This window comes from Aricia agestis, chromosome 17 (genome assembly GCF_905147365.1).
Source record: "Aricia agestis chromosome 17, ilAriAges1.1, whole genome shotgun sequence".
NCBI lineage: Eukaryota > Metazoa > Arthropoda > Insecta > Lepidoptera > Lycaenidae > Aricia > Aricia agestis.
The window spans coordinates 2,111,130-2,124,601 of record NC_056422.1 but is presented as its reverse complement, the minus strand read 5'-3'; the positions used below and the strand labels follow the sequence as shown (position 1 = coordinate 2,124,601).

At 38.9% G+C, this 13,472-nt stretch overlaps 1 protein-coding gene across 7 annotated transcripts in view; it reads right to left on the bottom strand.

Moving 5' to 3' along the window:
• LOC121735320 (atypical protein kinase C) overlaps positions 1–13,472 on the bottom strand; it is a 227,865-nt gene that overhangs the window by 3,391 nt on the left and 211,002 nt on the right. For all 7 annotated transcript variants that reach the window (XM_042126106.1, XM_042126104.1, XM_042126105.1 and 4 more), the window contains 5 exons: positions 9,190–9,275; positions 8,623–8,822; positions 6,341–6,485; positions 3,852–4,072; positions 2,303–2,483 (listed from right to left, as the gene is read on the bottom strand). In XM_042126106.1, coding sequence (XP_041982040.1) covers positions 2,303–2,483; positions 3,852–4,072; positions 6,341–6,485; positions 8,623–8,822; positions 9,190–9,275 — 833 coding nt within the window. The remainder of the gene's footprint in view (positions 1–2,302; positions 2,484–3,851; positions 4,073–6,340; positions 6,486–8,622; positions 8,823–9,189; positions 9,276–13,472) is intronic.

Genomic DNA, 13,472 nt, shown 5'->3' with positions numbered 1-13,472 from the left:
ATTACACCAAAATTAATTACATCTATTGCGACCTAGGCTTAGTAGATACATATTCGTAACTATAAGTTATGTTATGTAATGTAGTGTAATATAAAAAAAATTAATACGTAGCTTTTGTTGAAATTTGAGTTCAGACTTCTTAGCCTATGACATCTGGTATTTCAAATGTATAACAGAAAATACTTGAAGTACCTAACCAAAGACTGTATAGTTGGTAATAATTTGTGATATTTTATGACATTCTGATATTAATTGTGATTCTTGTCTGTGATTTATTGTTATTTTTAGGGTTCCGTACCTCAAAAGGAAAAAACGGAACCCTTATAGGATCACTTTGTTGTCCGTCTGTCCGTCTGTCAAGACCCTTTTTCTCAGGAACGCGTGGAGGTATGAAGCTGAAATTTATATCAATTACTCAGGTCTACTGTCCCTTGAAGCTGTGAAAAAATCAAACTTCTAAGCCAACGCAATCAAAAGATACAGCCGTTTATGCCGCAAATTTTCGACACTTGCAAGGGAATCAAAACCTACAGGGTGCTTCCCGTGAACTCAGAATCTTGAAATTTGGTACGAAGCAACGTCTTATAGCATAGATAAAGGAAAAATTACGAAAACCATAAATTTTTAGTTACATCACATAATATATATTTTTTTAATAATTTTAAACTTACTACCCATTTCCTCATAAACGCGTAGAGGTATTAAATTGAAATTCATACCAAATACTCAGGTCTATAATACCTTTAAGCTGTAACAAAATCAAACTTCTATGTCAACGCAATCAAAAGAAACAGCAATTTAAGCTGCATATTTTGAAACTCGCAAGTACTCGCAAGGGAATCAAAACCTAAAGGGTACTTCCAGTCGACCTAGAATCTTGAAATTTGGCATGAAGCAACGTTTTATAGCATACATAAAGGAAAAATTCCGAAAACCTTAAATTTTTAGTTACATTACAAAATATATATTTTTTAATAAATATAAACTTATTACTTTTTTCCTCATGAACGCGTAGAGCTATCAAGTTGAAATTCATATCAAATACTTAGATCTAATTGCCTTTAACCCGTGAAAAAAAAAAAATTCTAAGTCAACGCAAAAACGCAAAACGCAAAAGTACACTCGCAACTACACGCAAGGGAATTAAAACCTAAAGACCACTTCCCGTTGACATAGAATCTCGAAATTTGGTAAGAAGCAATAGCTTACAGCACAGGTAACAGAAAAATTCCGAAAAGCTTAAAATTTTAAGTAGTTACTTTGTAAACCTTGCAGGTTTGTACGGAACCCTCGGTGCGCGAGTCCGACTCGCACTTGGCCGGTTTTTTTATTTATATAGGTACCTTATTAATAGTGACATTTTTTTATCATTTTGTATATTTTAATTTTTTAGTTAATTTTATAGCTGGTATATAGGGACATTTTAGATATATTTAATTATATTAATGAATTATTTTATAATATGGCATTCGAGTAGTTAAATTTTATTTTATTTTATTAATTAAGTACATACTTAAATTTTATATGATTATTACTTAAACAAAAACATTTTATTTTATGAATTAATTAATTGATTTTTATTATTATAGAATATTATTGTACTGACTGTTTACATTGAATTGTGTTAATAATGTTGTGCATATCTGTAATTGACATAAGCGCATAGCCCTAGTCTGAATATTGTAACTGATTGTACTGATTGTGTTTATGTTGTTGATGTGCCTCTGAAATAAATAAATAAAATAAAATAAATAACAGTCGCGTCCATCTATGTATCACCTGAAGTTACGGTTTGTACAGGTTTTACAGCTCTTTAGTAGACCTTCTTCACAAAGAGCCAGGAGGCCTACTTCGATACCGTTTTGAGACTCAAACAATCGGCTGAGAATGCCGCGTCCTGCTCTAACAACGTCATTAGACGTTTGTTAGAGCAGGACGCGGCATTCTCCCCGAGTTGGCCGCGATGCGCTAAGTGTTCCGCGCATCGCGTCGTAGTGACAATGTGGGCCTAACAGCCATACACTGAAGCCTTTAGAGGCATCCGCTGGCAGGGTAGCGGTTGTGGAATCCGCGTATCCCGTGGCTCTGCCTTAAGCGGAAGAGCAGGAACACCGTTGGGGTTTCAGTGGGTATGCCTGGGCGCGGCATTCCGCCCCCAGGGAGTCCCACATACCCCGGTAGCCCTCCCCAGACTGCCGGGGATGCGTAAACGCATTTCCCCAACGAAAAAAAAGGACGCGGCATTCTCGTACGATTGTTTGAGTCTCGTGGTACGACCCCTGGTCTTACAGACTGATTGTACCTTGCACATCCCATAATCCGTTAGCTTGATGTGTCCCTCGTGGTCGAGCAGCACGTTGTCGAGCTTCAGGTCGCGGTATATGACGCCGCGCTCGTGCAAGAAGTGCAGCGCCAGCGAGATCTCCGCCGCGTAGAACCGCGCGTGCTCCTCAGGTAGACGACGTTGGCGCTGCATGTGGAACCTGATGGGGAAATATCGTTAGAGAGACAGATTGATGAGCCGGGCTGGTAGAGAAGCGATTAAGTGAAAGAGATGGATAGGTAAACAACGCGTGCTCCTCGGTCAGACGACGTTGGCGCTGCATGTGGAACCTGATGGGGGATTGACGTTAGAGAGAGACAGATGGATGAGTGAAGAAGATGTGTAGTTGAATGACAGTTGAACCGCGCGTGCTCCTCGGGCAGACGACGTTGGCGTTGCATGTGGAACTTGATGGGGGATTGACGTTAGAGAGAGACAGATAGATGGGTGAAAAAGATGGGTAGTTGAATGACAGTTGAACCGCGCGTGCTTCTCCGGCAGACAACGTTGGCACTGCATGTGGAACCTGATGGGGGAATGACGTTAGAGAGAGAGAGAGAGCCGGGCATGTGTTGTGACAGGGAAGTGAGTGAGTCAGAGAGATAAACTACAGTTGAACCACGCGTACTTCTACGGCAGGCGCCAATGGCGTATGCACGAGGAACCTGACGGGGAGCCTAAGTAAAAATGGGAGAAAAAGCCAGAGCATGAACTATACGATAATACTAGAATGACAATAATTGGCAAGGAATTTTCCTTCCCTCAATTTGAAAACAATGTAAAATAGCTTCATTAGCGAAGAAATTAATTCTAAATAACTACAGGTTTTAGGCCGCGCTTCCACCAGACCTGAGCTAAATGCGTTGCGAGGCATGTGTTTTAGGATCCAATAGAATGGTTGGACTGAGCGAGATCAGGCAAATGAAGCGATGCAACACATAAGACATTCCTTACAACACAGCTTAGCTTAGGTCTGGTAGCAACGTAGCATTAGGCCCAATTTCACCAGCGATAGTTAAAGTTAATCCCGGAACTAGTATCACGAGATGATGATATTTTAACAAGCTGTTAACACTGAGGTTGGGTTGCACCAACTAACGTTAACTATAACTGTAACTTCAACTACAATGCAAAATGTCAAATCTTTGGTTAAAGTTAAAAATGGACGCCATCAAGACGCCATATTTAACCATAACCATAGAGCTCGACAAGGTTTTGAATGCACGTGGCGAAAAAAGGAACTAACGCTGTCATCATACAAAAACGCCATTTTGACAGTTCTCCTTTACCAGCAGCGCCCCCGCCCACGTTCATTTATAACCTTGTTGGACCAGCTGTCATCTGTCAATTTCTCCAGTCAAAGTTTAGGTTAAAGTTAAAGTTAAATTTAGCCTTAACTATAACCATAACTTTAACTTTAACCACGCCTTTGGTGCAACCCAACCTAATAGATGTTGGTGAAATTGGGACTTAGGCAAAAAAAAATGTCATTTCATAAATTACAATATAAAGCCTTATTTCCACTTACATGAGATCACCGCCGCGCACAAACTCAATAACAAAGAACAGCCTGCTCGGCGTCTGGAAGCACGAGTGCAGCCCCACCAGGAAGGGGTGGTTGGAGGCGGTCTCGAACACGTGCTTCTCCGTCTGCACCCAGTCTATATCCTCGTCGTCAGTGACCAGCGCCTTCTTGATCACCTTCATGGCGTACACGCGCCGCGTGCGCTTCAGTTCCACCATCAGGACCTAAATGGGTGATCAGTATTGTAAGTGACTGTTATGCCGCGGTCGCACTTTCGTGCTATGAGACGATACCATTGGACGATATGAACGCAGATCGTCCTATGGTATCATTTTAAGCACGAAGCACTACGCATGTGCGGCCGCGACATTAGTATCTTATATGGTGGCTGTTAAGAGGAGTCCACACCGCCGTTTTTCCATACAAACGTTGTCCCCTGTTTCCTCCCTGGATAATGCCGGTAGAGTTATAATTTTTTCCTGAATATCTATGGTCACTATTAGCCTGTCCCTATGTTTTCTTTTCTTTCATAATTTTATTATTAACAAAGATAAGAACGTCCAAAAACCCAAAAAACTGGCCAGATTTTCCTCTGTGTTCAAACACCCAGAAAACAAAACTGGTTAGAATATACAAAAAAAAAAAATATAGGAACACAGTTCAAGCCTTGCTTTAATTCTTAATGAAAAGGTACTTAAATCGGTTAAGTTTTGGAGAAGGAATCAGCGGACAACGAATCGAAGATTTTCTGTTCTTTTATTAGAACTTTTGTCGTATTGTCTCTATCGCGCTCTGCGGTGGGAGACTTGGAATTGGTGAGACAGCAATACATTTTCAAATACCTATTTTCAATTTCTCTCGCCCCTGGTGTATCCTCTTAAGCATATTTTGTGTGTTGTTCTAAATGATCTAAAGAACAAGACAGCATTCATAGCTCAATACGTAATTTTGTATGCATTACGTATTGAGCTATATATATGCTTAACAGCGTCCATATATCTTAGACTAACCAACTTTAAAAGTAAAATTTAATACTAAACAATTGAAAGTTTGTCAGTTACGTCTTCACGCCGCAACGCAACCACTGAACCGCTTTTGGTAAAAAGATTTTGTAGTCGCTCGAGCTTATTTAGTTGATCCTCAGTTAAATTTGTATTTTTTTTTTAATAAAAGAAGGGGGCAAACGAGCAAACGGGTCACCTGATGGAAAGCAACTTCCGTCGCCCATGGACACTCGCAGCACCAGAAGAGCTGCAGGTACGTTGCCGGCCTTTTAAGAGGGAATAGGGTAATAGGGGAGGGTAGGGATGGGAAGGGAAGGGAATAGGGGAGGATAGGGAAGGGAATTGGGCCTCCGGTAAACTCACTCACTCGGCGAAACACAGCGCAAGCGCTGTTTCACGCCAGTTTTCTGTGAGAACGTGGTATTTCTCCGGTCGAGCCGGCCCATTCGTGCCGAAGCATGGCTCTCCCACGTATAAAATGGAGATACTTTGTATGGAGATACTTTATTTTATTAAGAGAATAAAGTTTTCCCCATATTATTATTACTATAGAATCTCTAAAATTGGATAGTTGTAATCCGAAAAAAATACGGTTTCCTTATAACCCATCAAGCCCCAAGCGGCACCCGTCTGCCGCATAACAATTGAAAATCTATTGTGTCTGCGATTCCCATGATCGAGGTAATAACTAAAGACTTTCGTCGCACGGAAGTCATAATGTATGATAACTAATTGTTACGTAACTTCGGAGCACATTTTTCGAAAGTACAGCTATGGAAAAAATAAAATATATTTTGTCTCGTCTTTACACGATATTAAATTCAATTCGAATCCATAAATCAAGCTATATGACCTTATAGTTGGCACGTATAGGTGCACATTACGGCCGGCAGATCGCGTAGTTTTGTGTTAGCAGTTGTGCACTATTAGGCATGGCGCCCGCACAAGTTTCGCTGTTTTAGTTTAATTGCACAGATTCTGCTGCAGGAAATTAAACTCAATGAAGAAGCGATAGCCGAAATTTAGTTTGCATATAAGCTAAGTCAAGCGGTAGTACAAATGTTGGCAAAACTATCGTGTTTGGTTTAGTTTGGTCTATTAAAATGGATCAGACAAAAGAAGTCAGGTTTCTGATAACAGCAAAAGCTTGATATAACAAAATATTAAATCAAAGACAAAAGAAAGATCCGGCCGGGCAGATCACAATATAATATTTAATCATATAATTATCATAACGTACCTTACGTTATGATATATGAGACTGTCTTCGGTTTGTTCCATGAACTGGACAAGCCTTTACTAAGTGACATTATCCTTTGTTAACCATATCAGTGACACAGTGTTAATTTGCTTAGCACGATTGCGTAAAAGTCTGGGCACAATCCACGTCGACTACGGTCAAATAAAGACGAAAATGCTCCTCTACATGTTTACAATCTCCTACATCTGTCCATCACAGGCCAACATGAACATACAAGAGATTCTCACCTTGGCGTACGAGCCGCGGCCAATAACGCGTATGAGCTCGAAGTCTTCGAGCGAGTACTGGCGCTGGCTGCCCGGCTCCAGGTCGTGCGACGGCGGCGCCGGGGCCGGCGGCGTCTCCGGCAGAGGAAGCTCCTCCGCGCGAGACCTGTAAGCCAAATATTAGAAGGTTATATAACCTTATACGTCAAATAAAAACGGAAAAGTGTTCTTGTGATCAGGTAGGAGTAAGTAACAAGAGTAAGTTGTCTTCAATCAATAGATATAAAATTGTATGTCATGGCAGGCCATGGTAAACAATTTTATTTAGAAATACATGAATTTCCATAATATCAGGTCTGCCCTAGTAGACAAGTAGCAATTATCATTAAAGCTAACAAAATGTATGCGATTTGACATAAGTCATCGCTTCGCTAGCGAATACTAATGTCAAATCTCATAAGGAATCGAGATTGCTGAATCGAGATAAGGATGTGCAAGGTCGAACTTTGGAGAATGATTACGTTTAGAAAAATTTTTGTACTGTGTCTACTATTTCTTGACAAACTTTAAATTAATGTAGGTTTGTATAATATTATTAAGTACTTTGAAACTTAGTTATTTGTAGCTTTTATTTAGTTTTATAAGGAATGTGAACCAGCAACAAGATAAACCTGTGAGGGTTTTTTGTTGCTGTATATTAAAAGGTATCTTTTATATTATTATATTGTCTAATAAATAAATAAATAAATAAAATACATTTTGTGGCGTTGACGTTGGCGTCCTCTGGTCTTATCATATAGAAATAAGTTACAAGAACCTTTATATTATATTATAAAATGAGGGGGAAAACGAGTAAACGCATCACCAATTGTTTGGTTATACAAGAGCTTGAGAACGATCCTGCTTAAGGTTAAATGTTTCTCTTATATCTTGCAGGTGGATGTGAAGAAACACCTAAAACAGACGTCTACGGATACACGGTTCGATATTGGTAAATCGTAGTCATTATGCAAAGAGAAGTGAGAAACTTCACTGAAAAGCATACAACTTAATATAATTAAACCGTCAACACGAATACGGAACCAGCACACAATACAAACATACGTACAATATATTCCACCTCCCTCCCACTACAAACACACGTTTCCATATTCCGCGGGCATATTTTAATCGAATACTCGTCCGGATCGCCTGCGGATTGTTTAGTTTTTGTTTTCCAAATATTTTCACCCCCGCGCCCCGGGGAGTAAAAAGTGATTAAATTTTATTGACAGAATATGCGAAACACAATTTTTTGTGGCTCTCCCCTGATGAAATTTTAAGAGTAACTCCGAATGCAATACTGGGAATAAACAATAACTTTTTATTTAAAACCGATATTTTGTTTTATGATGGAGGCGCGCGAAATGTAATTCCATGAAAACAATTAAAACTTAATTATTATCCTACGAGGCATTTTGTACATAGTAAAAAAAACAAAGTGATAATAATTATTATTATACAATTCTAGAGACTATATCCAGACAACGGACAATCCTCTGCGATTCATAATTTCATGTCGTGAAATGTTGCCTCACTTATCCACTGACGCAAACTTTTGAATGTCTAAGGTTGGTTTGCACCAGAGGCGTGGTTCAAGTTAAAGTTATGGTTATAGTTAAGGCTAAATTTAACTTTAACTTTAACCGGAGAAATTGACAGATGACAGCTGGTCCAACAAGGTTAAAAATTAACGTGGGCGAGGGCGCTGCTGGTAAAGGAGAACTGTCAAAAATGGCGTTTTTGTATGATGACAGCGTTAGTTCCTTTTTTCGCCACGTGCATTTAAAACCTTGTCGAGCTCTATGGTTATGGTTAAATATTGCGTCTTGATTTTTAACTTTTTTTAGATTTGGATCTTTGGTTAAAGTTATTATAGTTAAGATTCAAATCTTTGGTTAAAGATTTGGATCTTTGGTTAAAGTTATTATAGTTAAGATTCAAATCTTTGGTTAATTTATGAAATAAAATATTTGGTAATAAAAATTTCATTTTGCATTGTAGTTAAAGTTACTGTTATAGTTAAAGTTAGTTGATGCAAGCCAACCTAAATATTTATTTGACATATATTAGCATATTTTGTTTATTAACATTTAACACACAGAACAATTCGATGTTGAGTTATGAATGCAGTCTTGATCTAAACGATTTAAAGAACATTACTGCATTCATAACTCTGTAATTGTGCACCAGCAGCTTGCACTTAAAATCCTACTCAGACACGCGAATATGCTGCCCCAGCAGATCACAAAAGTTCCTCTCACCTGACAGAAGCCGCTCTGCCGAGGGTGCCCTCTCCGTTGGCGTCGTCTTTAACCTCGATGGGATCCACGTGCTCGCTGGAGCAGGGCCGCTGCACCAGCTTGTGGCACTTCTTGTGCACCAGCAGCTTGCACTGGATGCACTTGAACCCCTGCCGACCCAGACCCCAGATGCGGTCCTGACAGAACGCGCAGAACGCTCGCTGGAAAATAAGGATTTTGTGTAAATTTTTTCGGGCTTAATTGTTAAATAATAAATATATAGTTATGTCACTGTGTCTTGAGTAACTTGGATAGGCTACACCTAGATGTGTAGAGGTAGGTAAATGTAATATTTGAAAAAAAATGTCTATAGATGATCCGGAGCCTCTCGTGTTTAAGATGATATGACATTAAAGGATTTCCTGCCGAAGCAGAACAATACATTGATGAAATGATGAATGTAATTTGAAAAGAAATGGTAACTTAGGATAGGCGTGTTTGTGGAATGTCTCCTTTCACCAGTTGAGGATCTTTGTGGTGTGTGGTTAGATGATTTTCAGACATAAAGTATGTACACTATATACTTACTCTATTGAACCTTTTGGCCTGGAAGATGTGTCCGTTGACGCGGTACAGCTTGCGCCACCGCCGCGCACCGCGCCGGTAGATACTCCCTGTGGACAGACAGACAGACACGTTATAGTATCGTATACATAATATTAGGAAGTTATATTGAACGGAAGAAAATATGATACATACATTATAATAATCTTATTATATATAAAATTCTCGTGTCACAATATTAGGCCGCGTACTCCTCCGAAACGGCTTTACTGATTTTAACCAAATTTTATATGCATAATCAGTGGGTCTGAGACTCGGTTTCTGGGTTCTTTATATATTGATAAGTGCTTTTGTTGAATAAATAATAGTAAATTATTACGACTCGAGACTGACGGCGACCATTGTTCGTGCGACGGGATAGCGATGGACGTTGCTATGGTGACATACTTATTTAGTCACTTCAATAAAATAATACGGGCGAAATACTTTATATGGCAAAGAAACGTTTGCCGGGACAGCTAGTTATAAATAAAATTGTTGATCAGTACCCAATTAGCGCTCAAAAGAAGTTTGTCAAAAGTTTGAGCGTCTGTATAGTGTTTTGTACATCCACGCTATTCAGTATTTAGCGTTTAGTTCGGTTATAATTACGTCGCGATTGCTTATATCATTTGCCTATGAAACTTTGCCTATTACTGATACATGTTATCATGGGCGTACCCAGGTTCTGGGCCAGGGGGGGGGGGGGGCAAATTACCCAGGTTTTGGGCCAGGGGGGGGCAAATCAGATTTTTTAGAAGCTAGGTGTGAAGCTATAAAGAATAAAAAATTAATAATTTTTAGTTGTAAAAATATTGTATTGCAAACAAATGGCAATAATTTGTTTTATAATTTTTAATTTTTATCAATGATATTCTATGTTACTAACGTAACTAGATTGGAAGTTTAATAATTTTTAGTTGTAAAAATATTGTATTGCAAACAAATGGCAATAATTTGTTTTATAATTTTTAATTTTTATCAATGATATTCTATGTTACTAACGTAACTAGATTGGAAGTTTACGGTAGCAACGCGTTGCCACTTCGAAGATGCCTGCAGGCATATCTCACATACATAATGACATAACGAATATATGACTTGACATTGTCTTTTGAACAAAAAAGTGGTTACGCATTTATGAGAATCTTTTGTAAGACATTGCTACTCTAGTATTTTAGAAACTCATTGATTTTTATAGACGAAAGTACTAGACAATATACTTAGTAGGGACGTCAACATGATGCAGGGGGGGGCAGCTGCCCCCCCCCCCCCCCCGCCACCCCCTCGGTACGCCCATGCATGTTATATATTTTAATGGAGCTGTTTTGAATCGCATCGTCCTTGGCACGAATTTGGCGGCGATCGGCTCGTTAGCGACGCATTAATGCAATCGACACTGCCAAATGAATCGACCTTACTTCGTTTAAGGGGTTAAATATGGATGTAGTTTGTATGTTCTCTTTCTCACAAAGCATCTGCTAAATATATCTGCCATCCCAGTTATTGCTCAGGTAACTCATACACATACACATACCTTTTTATCGTTGGATATGTACCTACGAAATATTTACATGTTTACTAAAACTCAACACACTTGCACTATTTAACTCAATTCTGGTTTCGGGAAAAATCTCTCCATCTCGTCACAGGTGTTTCAGTGAGAAGAATCCTCGCATCTGTGAAATATTTGCGTCACACAGTTCTCTTTTCTCACTCACACACTGCACACCTATGTGCCGTGTTCATCAATCATCATCCTTCAGTTCTCTCATTTACATTTCCATCACCTCACTTCCCTTTACTCACTCACCCGGGAAACATCCGCCACCACTCAGTTCCCTTCTTTCCCTCACACGTCTTCATCTCCATTTCAACCACTCATATCTCTCTCACTCACAAACCAGTGCAACATCTTCATCACCACTTAGTTGCCTTCTTCATCGTCACATTCACTTGGTCACATCTTGACTTTATGTCACACGCTTTTTTCTTCATTTCAACCACTCATTTCTTCTCTCACTCACACACCCGGCTCTTCATTTCAACCACTCATTTCTTCGCTCACTCACAAACCTTCGCTTCATTTCAACCACTCATTTCTTCGCTCACTCACACACCTTCGCTTCACTTCAACCACTCATTTCTTCTGCCACTCACACACCTTTCTCTTAATTTCAACCACTCACTTCTCTCTTACACACCTGCGAAATATCTCTGCAGTCCGCACGACATGTGCCCGGCGCGTCATGCTGCCCACTGATAGCCGCTATCACCTAATCTAATCTATTTACCGAATTTCGACTCACTAACACTAATCGGAATCGTAATAATCGGAATTATTAGAATCGATTGAGTGACGAGTTCGAAGCACAAATTTTTTGGTAGAATTCTGCATCAGTTTAGCAGAGTTTTGCAGTAAGAGATTGTAAAATTCTGAGGTTGGTTTTTTTAGAATTAAACCACTTGTTACATTAATCTACAATGCGATTTTGCAAAATTCTGCAGCAGATTTTCTACAGAGTTATGCCACGATATCGCCTATTTTGTCAGCGAGATTTTGCAAATTTACTTAGCATAATTTTCTCACAGTTTCGTGGTCAGCTTTTGCAAAATACTGCAGCTGTGTATTGGCAGAGTTTTGCCACGATTTTGCAAATGTATGCAGTGTGATTTGTAAACAAAACCACCGCTCTTGCAGTAAAAGCGGTCTGCAGTGCAACACTGACTGGAAATCGATAAGTATTGTCTGCATATCTTCCCTAACGTGATTAATGTAAGCCCCTTACGTCACGTCTGCAATTCGTTCATTTTACTACGTATGAATGAAATAAGGTTTATCTCATTAACTCTATTGCACACTAATATTATAAATGGGGAACATTTGCTTGTATGTTGATTTAATTGTGAACTACTGATACTGATAAATTTTCAAAGGCACAGAGTAGACGGAATGGCCAATTGAGCATAGACCGTTGGAAGTGGAATAAATAACTGTTTATAATGGCATAACGTACGGTTACCATTAAATTATACTTTGCATCCACGAATTCTCTGACAAAATCTGTATTCTGCATTATCTAAAATGCAATATAATAAATTTAATATATTGCAAAATATAAAAATTTTTCCTTCCTGACGCTATAACTCCAGAACGCACTAACCGATTTCCACAGTTTTGCATTCGTTGGAAAGGTCTCGAGCTCCGTGAGGTCTATAGAAAAAAAATCGGAAAAACTTCAAGAGAAAAGCAGGAAACAGGGAAAATCATTTTATGGCAAAACAACGTTTGCCGGGACAGCTAGTACAGTATACATATTTAAAATATAGTAGTTTAGTTATACAACATAATATTGTCTTTTTTGTCTGTAACTTAACACACACAAGGACAATATTATATCGTTTAAGTATAAATTCTATTTATTATATAATAACTTAAGCAGTCTATGTATGTAACTATTAACTAAACTGGCGGGTTGTGTACATAAATTGCTAGGACAATATTATCATCCTATCTCGATGTCCCAACTCGATCAAATATGTCGTGTCCTTGATTCCCGAGGCCTCGAAGGACCATAGAAACTGGAAATGATTTATTATAGGCAGTTACTTCATATCTCATATGCTGCTACTATCTCCGTGAATTACAATCCATACTGATATCTATACATAATATCATAAAACAAAGTCGCTTTTTTCCCTCATGTCCCTTTGTTCCCTTTAATCTTTAAAACTACGCAACGGATTTTGATGATTCTTTCAGTGTTAGATAGCCCATTTATCGAGGAAGGCTATAGGCTATACTTTATCACGCTAAGACTAATAGGAGAATGTGGAAAAAAGGGGGAAATTATTTGAAAGGGCTTATATCGCGAACTACTGGAGCAATTTTTATGTTATTGGCACAGATAAGAAGTAGACCACGTGAAGGATCATAGTCTATCGATTTTAATAAATTTTTCAGTGGCTATATATTTTATACTCGTGCGACGCCGGGGCGGGTCGCTAGTGATATTATAAATGCAAAGTGTATCTGTCTATTACGTCTTTACGCCCGAACCGCTAAACCGATTTCACTGAAATTTGGTGTGGAGATACTTTAAGTCCCGGGAAGGGACATAAGATACTTTTTATCCTGAAAAAATGTACGATTCCCGCGCGATAGCAAATTTTGGCGCAGCGGAGTTGCGGGCGTCATCTAGTCACATATGATTGCCTAACATATGGAACAAAGTACATAATAAAGCTGAAACGAAACACGTTGAACG